This window comes from Lepidothrix coronata, unplaced genomic scaffold (assembly GCF_001604755.1).
Source record: "Lepidothrix coronata isolate B3197 unplaced genomic scaffold, Lepidothrix_coronata-1.0 Scaffold13, whole genome shotgun sequence".
Classification (NCBI taxonomy): Eukaryota; Metazoa; Chordata; class Aves; order Passeriformes; family Pipridae; genus Lepidothrix; species Lepidothrix coronata.
The window spans coordinates 2,801,295-2,821,771 of NW_016690193.1; the positions used below are offsets into that span (position 1 = coordinate 2,801,295).

Sequence of the window (20,477 nt, forward strand, 5' to 3'; positions counted from 1 at the left end):
ATTTCCAGGAATACACATTTAGTATGTCCATAACTTGTAGTAGTATGTATTGTATTTCATTAAAGTCTCAAAACATTGCTACTTTGCTCCAGAAAGAGTAACTACTTTGGCACCTACCATGTGTCCTGTGTATCACAGTGAGGACACAGCTTGTACTATCAGAAATGACAGCACAGGGCATCTCTGAGAAGAACATCTGGATAACTCCGTTAATTTAGGAAAGCAGTTATGCAAGTTTCCTTAAGACCCATCTTAAGAATTAGCTATACTCAAAATAAGGATCTCTAACATCCCTAACCCAAAGATCCCCAAAGCATTTCCAAAGTACAGTATACCAACAGCAACAAAACAAGTCCCACCTTTTAAGTATTTGCCCATTCAAATTGTTAGGATCTATTACTCTAAGAAGCTTCTACTACTGAATTAACAACTTACATTGATCCAGAAGGCATTACATTCTTTTTACATCTGCCCCGATTATAAAATAGCTGGCTTATGAATATCATAAACACTAATGAAAATGTGGATAAAGATGATGACACTATTGATATTAGCAGAATACTTCAGTACTGTTTATTCTGACAGTTGCCTTGGTTTGGTTACTAAATCAAGCTTTATCAATTGAATTAGTAACTCAGAAAACCTGAAAGGAATTTGAAATGGGCTGCAGAAAAGTCTATCGAAAGGTCTAAACTCCAGAAGGAACTGGAGCAAGCACTAAAGATTTGGACCACTGCAGGATCCTTTAACCTCACTATGATTAAACTACATCCATTCTTGTCTGTATGCCACTTCTAAAACAATGATGGCAGACTTCCAAAATGATGTTTTACTCATATTAAACATTATTAACAGAGATGTTCTCAATAAAGATACATCAACCCCAGAGTCTTGTTCATTCCTTAAAATTAAAAGAAAAACTATTATGATCCAAGCTGGGACTGGGCACTTTGTATTTCTAGGATTAGTAGACCTGCACTTGCCAAATAACTTCATTAGAGAAGGAACCCAAAACATTTCAAGTTTATAGTTGCAAGACAACATAAGTGAAGCAAAACAGTGTCATACCAAATCTTCAGACAGCTTATATCCCCACCTTTCAGAAAGGTGACCTACTTTCTTCTCCTTGGGCAAGGCCACACAGACAGCCCAGTCCCACGAATGAACACAGCATTCCATGTCTTCCCCAACACACCAGCAGTATTTAGCTGCAGCCAAGCACCTGACATCTGGCCTTCTGATCCACAGCAACTTCAGTGAAGCTGCATCCCATGCTGTGGCTGCCTCTCTAAAGAGGAGTCAACTGATGCTCCCTGTAACCATCCCTGGAGATGGGTCTGAGATCTCCACTGGTCTGCATGCTTGACTCTGCAACTGCAAACCATGTATCCCAGAGGAACACTCAGTGCTGGAGAGGAAGGGAGTTAGAGGGCCACAGAAACCACTTGACTGATGGGCAAGGACAAGTGAACACACACATGTAGGTGTGCAGAAGCAGTGATCCTGGAGGACTGCTCCTCCTGTATCCACAAGCCAGCATTGCCAGTTGCTCATTGGTTTGGGTAAAAGGCTCTTATAAATGCAGTCCTTACATGTGCTTCAGGAAGGAGAAAGCAGGAAGGTCCTGCCTTCATGATTTTTTCAAGAACTGCTTTTCCTTTCTCATAAGAAAGTGAATTCATTAATATTATAGTTAACAGTTAAAAATACTAATCTGGAGTTACAAGCTTGTATGCTAATTACAGAACCTTGGTACCTAAAAGATAACGTTGTGCAACATGAACTACTCATTATATGCAATTATGAACCCTAAAAAAACCAACAAAAACAAAAACAAAAACAACAAGTGAATGATGGCAGCAAAGACTGACTTTTAAAATTAACATGCTATTTAAATAGCACCAAAGAAGTAGAAACTATCTATCATAAAAAGCAGTATTATATACTGCACCTGCAAGGTATATCAAACAAATTACTTTGTATTAAGAAAAGAGATTTATTTAAGCTATCAATTAACTCTTCCTCCCATATCTTGCAATACTTGGCATGACTTACTAACAAAAATCCCTAGAGGGCACTTACCTTCCAAGACTCACAGTCACAGTTACCAAGCCAATCACACTGTCTTGCTTGCTAGTTTAATTAAAAAGAGCATAACTCCATTTTTATTAAGTAAAGTAGACCCTCATGCAAGATGCTCACATAACTTGAAGGTTTTATGGCAGCTGTAATTGAGTCAAAGCAGGTACTGTGCATTTCAAGGAACATCACTGTACACAGGATGGCAATCACTGTCAACCCGTATACCTACGACTTATACTAAAGCAGGTATTTTTGCTTGCAGTCTTTTTGATAATGTGTTGCCTGGGAATACAAGATATGCACTTTTTAGATTTAAAAAAATGAATATACAGCAGTTTGATAGTATTTTCAGTGAGACTTAGGTATTTTCACACAGCTTCATTACCAACAGCTGATTTGTCAAGCCCTGTTTAAGGTCAGCCACCTTGGACTTGCTGTCCCTTGCTCACGGGCCTCAAACAGCAAGGGCCCTGAGGAATCTCCAGCACTGCAGGCTGCTGAGCAGCTTCTACTGAAATCTGGAAATTGGTTTCAACAAATTGCCCACAGGCAATGTGGGAGTGCTGCCTCCAAGTACCATCCGCTTCCTTCCCTTATCTTGCTAAAGAGTCTTCAGCAGCTCTTAGATGGAAACGCTGCCACTGCCTCTGAATGCTTCATTTTCAGATTCAAATTGCATATTTTAAGGGCAACTTTAAACCAAGGGATCTTATGTAATGATCTTACATTATGCATTATCTGCATGATTAATAACAGCTGCAGGAACTGTTGTAAGAACTAATATTCCCTGTCCTTGCTTCCAAATACCGAATCTTTATATAATGCTATCTGATAATGATCTTATTCTCTCATTCTCAAGTTGCCATCCAGAAGGCTATTAAAATCATCAAACAACAATCTTATTACATATATGATGTCTCATCATACATCTTATTTACAACACTACATAGTCATTTCGAATTAAATAAATTAATTTAACCTTCTACAAGAAGGACATTCTTATAATAAAGAGGCAATGCCCTGATTTTGAGATCAAGTTCAGGCCTTGACATATTATGACTACTGTCACGCTCAGATGGTCCCTACAGGGATATGCACCAGTAAGTATGGCTCTTACACAAATAGGTAAACAAGTAACACTTGGAAAAAATATCTAAGGACATTTGTATGCTTATTGTTAACTCTTCTACAACACCATGCTGACAAAGGACATTTAAAAAAGAAAAAAAAAAAAAGGAGGGAGAAGGAGGAATTTTAAAATGTTTCATGTAGACTTTAATATATGTGACTTTTTTACCATGTTTATAATTATCTTCAGGTTTGGTAGATTTGGAAATTGCAGGTACGCAGCAAACTCCCATTTAACATAGGTCAAACAAAACTTTTATTCTAATCAGACCATACTGCCCATAGAGAACAGTAGCAATAAAAGTATCCTAAAGCATTTCTAGTTTGTCTTACAAACTCCCTTCAGAGGAGTGTTTCACCTTCTTTGAATGAAGGGAAGAGCAGAGAGGTTTCTAATTGTAGAAGGGACCTTCATTTCAGTTTTATACAAAAGTGTTTTGAAAGATGTCCTGACTCCTCGTAAGGCAAACAACTCTCTCTTCACTATGTTAGAATTTATGACAGAATCTTTCTTTTTAATCACAATAGTCTGTGCTTGATGCCACTCTCTTACAGACATCTCTAAAATGAACTGCATCAATCATGAGGGTACACCAGGAAGACATTCCGGATGCAAGCAGAGTACCTCTTGTCACCACTTTATCATTCTGATTAATGGGGTAAGAAAACAAGTTGCAACAACATCGCAATCTTGCAGACACATTCCTGAACTTTTCCACTGTGGAAGTGATCAGGCTTCTCAGATACCAACTTGCATTCTAATTTTAAACAGTGTACCCATCTTACACCTTTGTTTTTAAATGCAGTTCTAAGTTTTCTTGGGAAATACCTCATTGACATTTGTTTGTATGGTGCCAAGCCTGGGTTTATATACAAAATATTTCCTTCTGGAAACACATATTTCAAATAACTCAAAATAACTATTTTATATTCATGCTACAATGCTCTTTCTTACACACCAAGTACTACAGAAACAAAGGTCCCTAACCCTGACTGAAGATTCATGCTCTTAATAAGCAAGAAAGGGCCTGTGCTGTTCACCACCCACAAAGCTTGTAAACTTCAGCCAGCCAGACCGTGCAGCTACCTCGGTCATTTTATAGCAGTACTAAGTTATTTAAATTCATGGTTGACAATTACGCTTTAGGGACAAACTTAATAGATGCTGCTCCAGGAAAACTAGTAATGTTGGACTGCTGACTGTAGATGAGCTAGCTGCAACTCCAGAGATAAATAAGCACAGGGATGAAGAGCTTAAACTACTTATCTAAAAAATCCTAAAACAAACAAGTAAACAAAACAAAAACCCCTACAAACAAACAAAATTCCTAAAGATAAGGATTATGAAATGCTTAAGGAAGACATTTCTCACTCTGCTGTTTCCAGTGATAACTCCACTGCTTCATCTTAAGAACACAGCCAGTAGTACTTAATTAGACAGACAAACAGGACAGGCTTAGTACAGTAAAATTCAGGAAAACATCATGTCACAAATTTAACAGACAGTGCTTCCTAACAGCTAATGCCAGGGAAAATGAACTGAACAGCTCACCAATTCAGAATCTGCAAGTCACACGGTATCTTTATTTAGCGCTCTGGTATATCAGAGGATCCCTTAGCAGGTGTAGGGGTAGTGGTGGTAAGGAACCAACTGTTTTGAGCTGTAAACCAGCAAAAGACAAACCAGCTTGATTTCACAGATACAGTACTGCTAAGGCAGAGCATCATTGGGCAAAAATGTTCATAAACCACAGGAAATTATAAGAGTTAAAAAACACAGAAAGAGAAGACTAAAAATACTGCAAACACACTGACAGAATAAGCCCTCATTTGGAAAAGGTTTACTTCGGTGAAGACCAAGACTCTTCTACTCCTCATATCCAGTGAGTATTCAACTCTATTGCTTCACAGGGGGCTGTACTGTCCACACTATTGACTACTAAATGTTTCTTTAGTAGATCTGATCTTTGAGAGACAACACAATTTTCTGACTCCACGTCTGAATCTCTAAGACTGTGTGACAAGAGTTGGCATCAGTTCTACACATTAACATAGTGACCCTGTTGTACTGCAAGTTGGACTAAGTGTTGACAAATAAGGGGGCAGGAGATTTATCACAGAAGAGCTTTTTTAATCACCTACATACCTGGGGTAGGGAAGGACAAACAGGATGACAAGCATAATTTTGCAGAAGTATAGACAAAGAAATAACTGGAGTGTCTCTGTCTCGAGGCTAAAAGAAGGCAGAACAGTAAATAAGTGGTTTTACTTTTCTGCTCAGGAATTCCTTCTGGTAGCATATAGTGCCACTAAGCAAAAGAGGGTAAAGGGCAAAGATGTCTTTCCTAACAGGAGAGAAAACATGCAAGCATTGCAGTACCATACAACAAAAGAAAGTTTCATCTGCAGAGGCAAGCTTAAGGTGCATGTTTGAAGATGACCACGAAAAAACCTTACTAAATTCCAGAAGAAAAACCCTGTCTCCCTCAACCAGCAGGTTTCTTCAGACGATGACACTTGACTTGCAAAATTATAGAGATTATTATATTTACACCAGGATGGCAGATCCTTAATCCATGTAGATAGCTCTGGAAGTTATTCTCTTAACAGTAGCTATATAAAAAAAAGACAATAACTCAAATTCATTATTTCAGAGAAAAGGAAGCAAAATCAAACCTGAAAGAGCATCATAACTTCCCAAATATTAATGAGGAAGCTTAGTTCCCTAACAGCTCCATACCAAGGTGCTGCCATTACTTTCAGATGCATCCAGAAGGACAGACTAAGAGGGAAATTGTAAAGGGCTAGGAGAGGCTAGGAGAGACACTTAAATCTTTAAACGAGAACACTGTTGATCTCTGAAGGATTTTACTAACAGCAGATCCCGTAAACGGGGCACTAGTGATCCTTGACATCTTCCTAAACAAGAATTAAAATGCAACACCTCCTCCCTCTCCTGAAACTCTTCTGTACTTGCACGTATCTCGACCTACCACCCATTTGGCAAAATAGTTCCACAGAGGATGTGTCAAAAAAGCTGAGCAACTTCCCTCACAAAACCACAGTATACTCAGAAAACCGACCCTTACAAGAATCTCTTCCATTTCTACATGCAAATGATGAACGTTTAGCTGGGGATGGAACTGCAATACAAAAAATTCTGGAGCTTCCAACATGAAGTAGCATTTGTAGTTTTCCCAGATTCAGAAGCACAGAATACATCTCTGGCAGCACTCAATGACACAAGGGGACGAACTTTGAGATGGATTATCAGAGAAGCAGAGGAGTATACACTGTTTCTTTGGTGATAGATGCTGACAGCTGAGGGAATAGTGGCTTACTGAGCTACAGAGAGAAGAAATTACAGTAAATATCTACTCTCTTCTCCTAAAGGAATGTTGCTGATGTTATTTAACACTGAAAAGAGATGTATGCTGCCTTGAAAGACATGGCAGAACACTCCACCGAAACTACTTAGAGTATCATTGTGTCCAGCATGGCCATTTTTGTTGCTTCTTTTCATCACCTAGAATCTGTCAGAAATTCAAGTCTGAGGTGAGGCACTGAGGCACGACTGGCTCTTGCTGAGGCCAAGGTGAGAAGAAGAAACTGGCCCAGCAAGGTTAACTAAAGTCATCAGAGGGTATTCAAACCTCTACTAGTCCAAAGAGCAGCTAGTAACATCTGCCAGCCAGAGGAAAAAAACTCATCTGGGCTGGTGGACTGAGAACACAGGCACACAGGATTTTCTCATGGCAACAGCTGGAACTTCTTATTTGTTAAATTGCACACTGGAAGCTGTGATTCAAGTTTAGTGCACAGGGAAGAACAGATGCTACTCCTGCTGGTCTGAGCAATGGGGCCCAGAGAGTGAAGTTTCTGCAGTTTTTGAAAGCACCTTAGTGCCAGCCAGCACAGTCTGCAGCCCAAGTCTCAGCCCATCAATCTTGTCAAACTGCAAGCTGCAAATGCTTATCAGTCCAGGAGAGCAAGATGAGACAACTTTCTCTCCTCTTCCAGCACCAATACATATATTTTTAGCCGTGCTGTCAGCCAGGGTCAGAAGCCTTAGAATCCTGTGCTTTAATTATTTGTTCAGGCTGCTGTTCCCGCTTTTTAAGGAAATATTTTTGGTTTGTTCTGGCAGCACAAAACAAGTGTTAACAAGAGGTTCCTGTCCAAACAGTCATGCCAGATAACTGGGGAAGGCCTGCATACCAAAGTTAAAGCGAACTGAAGAAGATGCACACTGGAACACCAGGGAACCAAAACTGCCGGGTTTTTTGTTGTTGCAATCTCTTTCTACTTGCTATCATAATCTTCATAGAGTCATAGAATATCCTGAGTTGGAAGGTACCCATAAGGATGATCAAGTCCAATTCTTAGCCCTGCACAGGACAGCTTCAAAAGTCACAACCATGTGCCTGAGAGCATTATCCAAACACTTCTTGAACTCTGTCAGGCTTGGTGCTGTGATCACTTCTCTGGGGAGCCTGTTCCAGTGCCCAATCACTCTCTGGGTGAAGAACCTTTTCCTAATATCCAACCTAAACCTCCCCTGACACAACTTCAGGCCATTCCCTTGGGTCACCACAGAGAAGAGATCAGTGTCTGCCCTTTCTCTTCCCCTCATGAGGAAGTTGTAGACTGCAATGAGGTCTCCCCTCAGTCTCCTCTTCTCCAGGCTGAACAGACCAAGTGACCTCAGCCGCTCCTTGTAAGGCTTCCCCTCAAGGCTCTTCACCATCCTCATTGTCCTCCTTTGGATATTAATAACTTAATATCTTTCTTATATTGTGGTGCCCAGAACTGCCACAATATTCAAGGTGAGGCCACACCAGTGCAGAGCAGAGCAGGACAATCACCTCCCTTGACCGGCTGGCGATGCTTTTCCTGATGCCCCCAGGACACAGTTTGCCCTCCTGGCTGCCAGGGCACTGCTGGCTCATATTCCACTTGCTATCAACCAGGACTGCAGGTCCCTTTCCATGGCACTGCTTTCCAGCATCTCATTCCCCAGTGGGTATGTACATCAATCTTTTTCCGACTACAGTTGACTAACAATCTTTTACTTCCCTTTTCTTTTTTACATATTTTATTATTTTTACCACTTCTCCCATTCCATCTTTATATATTTGCTTTGCTTTGCCTCCTTCCCCTTCCAACTAGAAACTTTACAGGCTTTAATTTGTAAGATTTTCACATAATTATGAAAGAAATGCTTCTTAGAATACAATAATTTGACCGTTCTCTTTACTAACAAGAATTCAAATCAGCATTTCACTCATTTTATTGAAACAGGGGTCAGAATGAACTCTGTTAAGAACAACACTTGCAAATTGATTGCATTTCAGCTCCAGTGCTCTGTATAAAATAAGTATTTATACCTTGTAATTTGGAATCAAATTAAAACATTAAATATAAAATAATTCATAAAATTAAATACACAAAACGTTCCTATTGCATTACAGTGATAATTTACAAATTTTAGAATTTAATGCCTTTATAATCCAGTCAAACAGACTTCACTGTTCCTTTGAAGAGAAGCCTTGCAAATACAGGAAAAAAGGCAGAGAATTTATCTTGTACTTCCAATTGAAAAGTTACGGTTATTAGAACATGAATATTCTAAAGAATTTAATCTGTAAGAAATAAGTTTCTTTTATAAGTAGACATATATTATATTACTTGGAAAAGACTAATCAAATCACTTCAATTTTCTTGTTCATCAATGACACATCCATCATCAATTACAATGCCCTATTTTGGCATTTTCCTCCCCTTTTATCATTCATCTGCTGCCTCCTCAGTCAACTTAAACAATACTTTTAGAAATGGTTATATAAATACACCTCTTCTTGCACGTAAGTATTTCCAGTTCTTTTCATTTAGAACTAAATTGATGACTCTAACTTATCCATAAAACCTCTAAAGTCAATGATGGGTTTGTATGAGCAAGTGATAACTGATGTGCTGAGAGAAATCAGACTCAGCAAGGGTAGAAAACACAAGGGCTTTGGGTGACTTAGGAGGTGAAAAATGTTTGGATGCTATCAGTGCCTGTTCTACAGAGAAGGTGCCTAGGGAGGCCACAAGGGTAAATGCAACTACATTGCTGGTACCAAGTGACACCCGATGCAAAACCTTGCAGTTGGAGTTGTCTTTAATAGTAGCTATAACACACTCAGACTCATCTACAGGGGAAATGCCTGCTAAAATAATCCAGCATGATGCACTAACCTTCAGAAAGTGATGCTGTGAAAAAAATGGCAAGTTTTTTTAACAATAAGCTAAGAGTGGTACGTAAGAGAATTATGTCCTTGCAGACATAAAAACTACTAACAAAAGCAACACTGGAAATGCCGTGCTAATGCATACCTTCTGTTGGGAAGGGCTTGATATAGTGAAGGAAGCCAGCATGACCAACAGCAAGCTGAAAGAGTTTACTAGAATTAAGAAGACATTATTCAAAAAGCTGAATTTACAAGCCGAAGAAAATAACAAGGATCACAAATTCCAGCAGTTTAGAGGTAGAAATACAAGTAGAAAAACAGTTTAAGTGGTAACTGGTGAAAGAATTCAGACCAACCATACTTCTTGCAACCCACTAGGAGCACAAAGTGCACCAGCCAGTCCAGTGTGGCAAGGTGATGCTAGGTCAAGAAATGGAGCTCTTACAGGTAAGAGACACTGTGAAGAACTAAAGGAACTCTTTGTATGATATACATCTTAGAAGAAACAATAACTCATACCAGGATCCTGGTGAGCGAGCATGTGCATATTGGGGAGCACGGGGAAGCTTGGCAAAGGATTTGTCTGAAACTAGTGCCATGGTCTAGTAACCACAGCGGTGTTGAATCAAGGGATGGACTTGAAGATCTCAGAGGTCCTTTCCAACTTGGTTGATTCTATGAAATCCTTGCCAATGGTTTATATGAAAGATGATGTTAGGTCATCTTCCAGGGATGGGAAACGGTGTACAACTAAATGATAGATGCCACAACAGAGGAAGGCCACAAAGTACTTTAATATCACATTCAAAAGTGAAAAGCAACATGAAAGCAGAACAGTTTACTTCTCAGTACTTCTCATAGAGGGATTTTGAGAGAGAAGGGACACCAAGCATAGAAATAGCACCTACAGTATTCACTATAGTCAACCATATACAGAAGTCAAATGCATACAGTCCACGGACATTTCAACTCAAAACACAATCTCAGCAAGCTCTGTGAAGGGAAGGGCTCCACTCTCAAGATTGCAGTAGAAGAAACATCATCAGTACTCAAATTCTGGGTGCTCTGTGTTAGAACCAAATCTAGAGCACAGCTTTCAGTTAATGTACATAAAATATTACGTGGCAGCTCTGCCCAAGTCTGGCAGTTTGACTTGTTTTCTCTTGACAGTAGATGGATAATAGCATAATGCAAGAAGTCATCTCCTGTGTGAAGCTAATCATCAAGGGGAAAACAGTTCATGAATAAAAAAACCCCATACCTTCAAAACATTTGAAGGCTGCCTCAGGAGCACATTGATTAAGATCTAAAGCATAAGATTTCCTGAATTTTACAGAACAATACAAAGAGAATGACTACAGAGAAAACAATTTCCAGTCCTTCAGCGCACAATTTCTGTTTGTGGACACGACAGACTATACTTCAAATAACAGGTGAAAGGATACTCACTGAAATGTCTGGGGGAAAATGTTTAAGATCTCATAACAGAAACTTAGAGCAGATGGATCAGTTTTACATTTTATTCCAAAGGTATCATCTTTGGCTATAGAGGGTTTTAAGTAACACCAGGGATAGAAATTCAGCCAAGTTATCTATACTTTACAAAGTCTGCAGAGGGATTATTGTGTTACCCACTCTGACCACACTTGGCTGATGAAATAAGATGGGATCACAGCATAAGAAAGTGCTTAAGTTGTCACTATTTCTAAGATGCATGAAACCTGAGAACTATCTTTTTTTTTTAATAAACAAAATGGTGTTTTAAATGCAAAATACAGTTGTGGTCATTTTTTAATATTCTTTTATATTTGTACTGCATTGGGCACTTCTGCACCAGGCACAACTCAAACATTATAGCACTTGTTTTGTAATCTCTTTGTAATGTTGGAAATGTCATCTTTTTTTATAGTGCACTATTAACTAAATCCAGAAAATACCTTTAATTTTGCATGCAGAATTTGATTTAAAATATTTAACCCGGCCTAGTGAAACATGTGTCTGCCCATGGCAGGGGTGTTGGAACTAGATGATCTTTAAGGTTGCTTCCAACTCAGGATATTCTATGATTCTATTTATCAATCTACACACTCATACCCCTAGATATACCCTTGATAACGTGTGTTTCATGGAACACATACAAGATCAGTGCCAGCAAAGACCACAGTGCGTATCAGCCATCAGCCAGGGCCAGCTTTACGCTAGCAAACATTAGCTAACAGAGTACGTGGTTATCGCTTATTTCAATAACTGCAGTTCCACAGCACTGTGATCACGCATCATGAATCTTTCGGCTAATATTTGCAGGACCACAAATAAAGAACCCAAAATCTGCACATTTCCCACCCACAAAAACAGTTTTATACCACTTCATCAAAACCAAGCTGACATTTATGCTAGTAAGCAGCAAGTGAGCAGATTTAGCAAGGGCTTGCTCATCAAGTTATTATGGAATAACTGTTTTGGATTTGTGGAGCTGTCTTTTTTCTGAAATAAAATGACATTTTTTAGTTAAATGATTTTTTATACTTTTATTTTATTAGATTAATCAAGGAGAAAGTACTCGTTCTGAACCAAGAATCCACAGTCAACTGTTATTCTGTATGATGTATGATTCCATACATCATACAGAATGTATGATGTCCTCTCCTTTGCACTAGTTATTTTTTTGTTGTGGATATACCTTGAGAGTAGACTATATCAACACACCACACAAACAATGTATACCATCAGAAAGAGTTCACAAAATTCTGAGGAAGATGAAACGTAGATTGTGACAATAAATATTACATGTGACAAAAAAACCCAAACACACGTACTGAGATTCAGACATACCCTTAGGCATGACAAAAAAGGCTTTGCATTAGGTATCTGCTCACAAGTCTTTTGCTCAAATATGCGGCTTTCGTCTGTAGAAACGTATATTTTCACAACATTCAAACAACACCTTTTATTGTACGTGAAGTAATTTCTTCCAAAATATATTCTGTACTCATCTGAATATAATCTCTATGACATAGATCTACAGAACAAACAGACCTATATGTTTATGTAGTATTAGTTTTCATTTCTACCTGTAGCACAAGAAGAATGCACACAATTGTAAAGGTTTACAGTTTCACTAGCACACAATGTGTTCACATCTTGCAGTACATAGCATTTGTCTTCAGTCCTCAGCTCCTAAAGCCAAGATGATTACAAGAGAATCTAAACCTCTGCCCAGGTCTGTAGGTTTAATAACTGTAAAGGAAAAGCTTGCAAAAATGTGGATCAATTGTTCCATAAAGACTCAGAAAGTGGAAGGCATACCAATTTTCTTTCAAACTGCAGGATTTTTCATGAAAATGGCTGCAAACAACCAGAATTCTGGAACAGGGGCTGGCAAATTCACTTATCAGCAGCAAATTGGAGGCTCCCCAGTAAAAGGAGACATAACTCACCCGATCTTGTTAGAATTCAATTTCTGTTTATCAGCCCTTTGTTTACAGGTTGATCTCTCAATAGAGAGAATGAAGGAGAGGAAGCACGAGAAGGAATGTGCAATTCCATTCAACAAAATGTTACTTGGTATCAGAGATGTGCCATAGCAAAAGCTGAGGGGCACTTTGTCCTCTTCACAAAACACACACATGCAAGACTTTTTGCACTGGTTACTTCAGGTCAAGGATGCTGGTACTCAGCACTGCATTGCAGACCTTCTCAGAGTTGGACTTCTTACAGTTGGACTTCTGTGCCCTGCGTCAATGAACCTGAATCATGTCATGCATGAGAAAAATAAACATCTCTACGGCAAGCAGGAATGGTCTGAAGAAACAGCCTCACCCAAACCCAAGAGGCAAGTATGTCTCCTACAACTTACAAAGTTTAATGAAAAGGCCTGATCCTGATATTCTGGATCCAGGGTTGTCTACAGCTGGTTTGGAAAGGCATGACAACAAAGGCATTGCAGAGGCATAATACCAAGTAAGTAAGGACTGGTACTGGGAACTGTTAATGACTGAAAACTGCCAATAAACAAAGAATGGGGCACTACAAGTCAGAAGACCACAGTGAAATTAAGTGAAGCAGGACCACATGCACGCTAGAAATGGCCTTTTAATTAATAAGTTATTAGTTTTCTTTCATGGGATCACTACCTTATCCACAGTGCTGGATGGTCCCGTGCTTGAAAAAACTGAGGTGCATTGTTTGCAGGATCCCTGATTCACTTGTTGCAGAAATGTCTACATTCCTAGTTTCTGAGGAGCGAGGTAATGAGGGAAAGTGCAAGAAAAAAGATGATGTACCTGTGGAGGAATTGCATTCTGTGCTGCCTTCTGGTAGTAATTCCTGCCTCAAGATGAACTAATACCCAAGACCAAGCTATCACAGGTAATGCTATTGTATTTTGTTTTTCACATGGTTGATCCAAAATGTAAACAACAAAATGCAGCTCCAACAAATCAATGGAAACTTCAAAGTAAAGTATGAAGCATGCATTTTATTTTTGAAAATAATAATTTTTTTATGCTCCAAAGAGCTCAAAATATCAGGTATTTGCACTGCTTCACGAGATGAACCTTGAGAAGAGGACCAAACAAACTGTTTTTTTGAGTAACAACTGGAGCAGTTGGGTTCTCTTGCAAGAAGAAAAGATTTTATTCAACTGACATCTGAGTACTTTAGTGCCAGCATGATCTGAGCATGTGTAATGCAGTACGGGCACGGCATATTATATACCAGCAAAAATCCAACTTCAAAACAAAAACCCAACCTCCTATTGCTAATAGCTACTATGTCAGCTGGTAGTTCACTTTGGAAAGCTATCAAGACTAATGTGGGAAGACTTATCTTGTAGAAAAGGGTTCTCATCTGAATTGCTAAACCCAATGCTTCCTTATTAGCTCAGATGCTTCTGCATTTTTAAAATGGAGGCAACATCAATTTCTTCCTGAAACACCTTTCAAGTGTTCACAACAGCTTTCCAAAGGAAATGAGAGAGCTAAGAGCTTCTACTCAACCTGCAACCATGACATATTCGATTTTAAATCTGTCTCTTGCCTACTGAATTAGGTAAGCAGAGACTGTTGTAAAAAGTCAGAAATGCAGCTCCTATGACAAAATAATACAGCTTTAGTTTCCAGCAGTAGAAACAAACCTGGCGATTTAAAATAGTCAAAAAACAGGTTTTGAAAATTCACTCACAATTGAGTCTTGAAAAAGACATCCCCAGAGAAAAATATTTGAGGGAAAATAACAGGGGCTGTAAAGCCTATACACCTTTACATAGATAGACACATAAATAGGTGCCTTGGCTTTTTAACATTATGAAATTCAGTACCATCATCTAACTTTAACACTATAGCCTGTCTTTGAAAAGTCACTACTTCTATAGATTATGTAAAGACCAAAAAGTCTAGCAGAGCTCACAGGCAGGACACAGTGAAATTTCCAACCCATCAGTAATACACAGGTGCCATGCATTTTGTGTAAGTTCTGCTTTGACAGAGCAAATACTTTGCGAAGCAACGTGAACAAAAGTGATGTAACACACCAATTTTGCAATACACCACCACATCCTAACAATTCTGTGAGTTTTCAGTTTCCTGTTTAAAAAAAGAAAATCAAAGCAAGACTGTAATGAAAAAATATAATAATATGTCAGCTCAAGCCTTGCTTTTTAAAAAGCAAATAGGACAATTTCAAAAGAATAGTTTTCGTGAAATTTTAGCTTTGTACAATACTCATTTACACACACTGTACTATATAGCTCAGCACTTGTGCACTATTATTTGTGCCCTCATATATATTCAACAGGCATATAAGCCAGTTCTTACTCAAAAACTCAATCATTACCCAGCTCAGTGAAATCACTGTTCCTGAGATACTATTGTTGATTTTCCTTGGTCTTCAAAACAAACCCCCACAAATTACCTAGATCCTCAGTACGCAGGAATGCTTTAGCTGACAAATAAAATTGCTCTTTGTTTTGCACACACTCCTTCATTTTTCACTCCAGAAAATAACTGCAAGAGTAGACACAGAGAATAAATCCCCTCTTCAGACAACAGCTCAGGAGGTTCAGTAACGTGAGCATTTCTACAGTGCCCATAATCTATCTGAACAGTGACTTGGAGGGGAAGAAGGAAGTTCAGTTTTCATTCCTACTCATCTTTGACCTCTATGCTAAATAAACACATGGAGCAATGGTTATGAGCACCAGCTGTAACTCTTTTAGCTGCAAGGAACCCTGTCCAATAGGAATCAGACTCTAGCTGTCAATACTTTTAAAAAAGGCTACAAGCAGCACCTAGAATGCAATAAGTCTTTTTTATTTCCATCCTGAGCTGATTTCAAACCAGCAAGATACTGTCAGAATTTTCCACCTCTCTTACCTGTTCTATGAAGCACAACCCCACAGCACATGTGATATTTGATAAATCCAGAACTCCAGATGTTGGTATACATGGGACACAGAAAAAATCCCCAGGGGGTGGGGGAGGGAGGGGAAAAAAGGTAAACTACATACAATTGCACCTAAAGTATGAAGGAAATCCCTACCACCACCTGCTAATACAGAAAAACTGTACTGGAACTCAACTTAATTTCTTCACCCACGAAGCTAAATGTTTCACAACAGTGCTGGACATCTCAGAAAACCAAGGAATGCACAAACTGGAGAAGGAGTTTGTGGGTATAGCTGTGCTGCAGAGTAAGCATGATGCTGAGAATCTCAGGCCAATCCGCAGCGTCTGCACTTCCTGGCCCTGACAGCTGCATTAATTCTGTGGCCCTACAGTGTCCTAAGTTTGAGGCTTGAATACGCAGAGGATCTTAAAAAATAATTACAAAAAGCATCAAGGAATGCAAAAAGTTACAGAAAATTCTCAGCTAGCGTGAATCACTATAGGTCAACTAGAGGCAGCTACACCAGCAGAGACTTTCATTTACAAGAATGCTGTGCTGAAAGGTTCCCTTAATTTGCAGCACAGCTTAAAATGATTAAACACTAAGTGATCTTGCACTAGCACAGGACCTGAAAGCTTTGGTTTAGAAATTAAATACTTAACAGTTATATACCACACTTGCTACAGAGCGTCACTTCACCTTCCACAGCTTGTACACATATGGTGGGGGAAAAAATACATCTGGTGGACATAATTTTAAAAAAGCTAATTAATATCAATGGCAAGCCATCTTAAAAGGAGTTTCAATAACCAGTGCATTTAGCAACAACCAAACACAAAACCATATTTTCAGAGTGTCCATACTCACGAGCTTTAACTGCAATATGCTTTCTAAGCTTTGGGTATAAATTTTTAAACTAATTCAGAGGCTGCAATAATACATAAATATTTTCTGCTAGCTTAATATGAATTTTAAAAGCTTCATTTTTTTAATAATTTTTAATTTAAAATGAGAAGTATTCAAGATAACATCTGCAAGGGCTTATCCCTCACACTATTGACAGAAGTCATAACTCTGCATTTGGCCTTAGATCAATAGTGATAGGGACTCAATTACTCAGTAACACACTGCTGTATTCCACCACATTTAATTATAACACAGTGCACTATTAACACCTAAATACATTCTTATTTGAGTGTCAAAGTCTTTAAAAAAAGAAATTGAACAAATATGGGCAATATGTTTAATCTTATAACATAGGAGGTGTTTTATCAGTTCCAATACTGCTAAACTAAATAAAGCCCTTGTTCATTTGCCCATCCTGAAATCATAAAATTAATTGTTTTCAAAACCTGAAAGATGTATAAACTTTCAATGAGTGATAAGTGTAAACAAGCAAAAAACTGGCTGGGTTTTCTGTCACATAGTATGTATCATAGGCATTACGACTGAGAAAACATTTTAATATGTGAAAAAAACCAGGAATTTCTGTACAATGGAGTTGTATTATTTATATTCAGCAACAATGTACTTTTTAATCAAAAGGAAGCATAAACTGGCCTATCTTCATTGATTTCAGTGGAACTTAGCTGTTCCACAACAACTCCAGAATGGGCAGAGGTTTATACTATGCTTAAACATGCTTCACCAAAATAAAGAAAACTATAAAAGAAAACACTCCTATGCTTTTCTCTCCAAAAGTGAGAGGTACTGTTACATGTGAGAGACTTGTTTAACAAATGACTATTAAGAATATTCTGGTACACAGTAAAAAAAAAAAATAAAAATAACCAACATTTGTAAATCCAACAGTCTAGACAATCATCTTCATGTCTAAAACATCAAAAATCATAGGATCTGCTTCTCACTCCGTATGTTCTTCCCTCCTCCAGTTTCAGCCTAATCCTTAATTTAACTCATTCAAACATCCCTGCCAGAGAAAGTCAAAACAATACCGTCAAATTTAAGAAAATGCAGAAGGTGTTAAGCATAGCAATACAGTGCTAGTCTATGTGGCAGGGCATTAGGAGCAAAGCCGAATATCAACCACCTCACTCAATGTTCAAATACAAGCAATAACTTTCCTTCCTTAGTTATTTTATTCATCTGAAACAGTATATTTTCCATTTTCTTAGAAAAGGTCTTAAAGTTTCCTTTTACATGTACACCAGGGTTTGACATTTAAAAGACACACACAGACTCCATGTCTGCTGACTGTCACAACTGCCAGTGTCAAGTATAACAGCATTTAATTTTATGGTGAAAAGGCATCACAGGTTTTTCCCTCATACACTCTCTTGGTTTATACACCTATGCTTACCAATATGCTTAAATTGGTCTTTCTTGAACAACTGAAACACGATGCAGGCATTAACTTACCTTACGCCCATCACTTGCATGGCAGTTCACATTTAAAGGAGTCAGTAAAGCCATCAGTTTTTCTTCATTACCACTCCTGTAAATGGAGAAGAGAAGATTGTGGAAAAGGGGGGGAAAAAAGGACAGAGCTCTTTGATATCCTGATCCTTAGCAGGTATTTTGCAAAGTATAATATATTGAAATTTGTACTCTGCCAGGGAGAATGACAGATGGCTAAAGAATCTTCCGAACATTTCAAAACCAAGGGTAAATACTGAAAAGAATGCTAAATTTGCAATTAAATGTATTACAAAAGATCACGCACAAACACCTCGATTTCTCTCCTTAGCCTCATTTTATATTTCCTTTATCTAATTTTACAGATCCTCTGAAAGCCATTTGCTGGAATAAATGTTCTGGATTTAACATATTTTCATAGCATATGGCCCATAACATTTGAAACAACTACATACCAATACCCAGAAATTTTTCAGAAGGGTTAACAGTCTATATAAAATGGTCTTGTGCAGTCAGAAGGAAAGATGAAAAGCACGTTTGTAATATATGACTGAACTTTACACCTTTTGTATAAGCTTCCATATGCTCTGTTCTGATAAAGCTTATTTTCAAAATACATCCTATGGCAGCAGTAAAAACCAAAAGAAAAGAAATATTCCAATATTTAAATTGCCCCTAAAAAGAACAGTCACAAAACGATAAAGAGGATTTAAGCAGCTTAAAGCAAAAACTCAATATTAACCTTCTAACCACCATAGTGGGGGATTTCAATTACATAAACAGGCTTTTATATTTGTACCAGACTGTAAAGTCTGAAGAGATTTATGCTAATGAAGTGGCTTGCTTGCATCATTTCATGGAAAGGCAATGACAAAACATTACTATTTTAAAAATCCCTTTTCCTCGCCTGTTTCCACCCCCAAAATATGCTTTATATTCTAAGCAGCACTCACCTAGCAGCTTCCAGGAGTTCGTCCTTCTTGTATTCACCTAAATGATTGCAAAATATCATGCTGTTAGCATTTGGCAGAAGACAGATTAAGAAATGCAGTAGGAAGCAAATACAGAATTAAAACAGAGAAGAGGAGAAAAAAGCCCACACCCCGCTGGGTGATGGAGCTGTGACGTTAGCCAGCTTGTGGAGGCAGCATCACCAGTACCTTGGAGACGGGCAGCAAATTGACGCATCTTCTTGTCCAATCCTCAGATGGAAAGGCTTTCTTCGGACAACCAATGACTGCGAAATCTTGTGTCCAGAAACACAGTCCCGCTGATAACAGCATGTCAGCTGAAGACAATGTCCCCACCCCCTGCCCTATTCAGTATGTCACATTATACTTGGGAAGCATAATAAATTCCAAGACAAAGCAAGGCAGTGCGGCTTTTGAAAAGGTACAAATTACTGATCACCAAAAGCTCTCACCTGCCTATTTGAATGGTAATATTAGACTTTACCAAGTTCTTTAGAAGAGCAAGGATTACTAAAAAAAAAAAAAAAACAACCCAGCACAGATATTATATCATCAGCCACTTTCCACATTTGAAAATACAAAAATTACATTTGAAATAAAAGCACAGACAAAAGAGGACGAACTCTCCAACAGATTTTGTTTTGAGACCGAGATTAGAGATAACCAATAGTAATGTTAAAGCAACATTTACATTTGAAATTCTGAGTAAAAATAGACAACTCACAGGGGTTGTTGCATCACAGGTTTAAAACTGCATGTTAATATATTAAAAAGAGCATGGGATAAAATAACCTATAGAAGTAAAACAGTATTCTACAAAGTTGAATCATGAGGATATTCTGCAATAAAAATGGAAGGGAATTTCAATGCTGAAACTAGCTTTTTAGAAGCTTTATAAAGTCACAGAGTAAAGGGTATATCCTAGAGGTATATCTAGGGTATATCCTAGAGTCAAAAGGTACAGGGCTTGAAAAACATACTGCATTACCATCTGCCAGAGAATTAAAGCCTCTAACCACAACGCTATTAAAAAAACAGGAAGAAGAAGCTATCATGCAAGAAATAAAAACCTTTGTGCTGCCTCCTATGTGTAATTGTAATAAGTCTCCAGTGAAACTCATTACAGGTGAGGAAAGCCACTCGACCATGGAAAATGCCAGATAAGACTGCAGGTAAGCTGGAAGGTTCATCTGAAAACAACATCCCTCAACAAAGAACATCTCTAGGCTGCAGAAGGAGGGTGAGTCCTCATCCATCGAAAAGAGCTTGGTACTCCCCTCATCACAGCTCCTCCAGTTAACAG

The 20,477-nt window shown here is 38.4% G+C and overlaps 1 protein-coding gene across 2 annotated transcripts in view; it reads right to left on the reverse strand.

Annotated features, from left to right (window-relative positions):
- TNKS (tankyrase) overlaps nt 1-20,477 on the reverse strand; it is a 132,468-nt gene that overhangs the window by 39,830 nt on the left and 72,161 nt on the right. For both annotated transcript variants that reach the window (XM_017805957.1, XM_017805956.1), the window contains 2 exons: nt 19,157-19,193; nt 18,207-18,282 (listed from right to left, as the gene is read on the reverse strand). In XM_017805957.1, coding sequence (XP_017661446.1) covers nt 18,207-18,260 — 54 coding nt within the window. In that variant the 5' untranslated portion in view covers nt 18,261-18,282; nt 19,157-19,193. The remainder of the gene's footprint in view (nt 1-18,206; nt 18,283-19,156; nt 19,194-20,477) is intronic.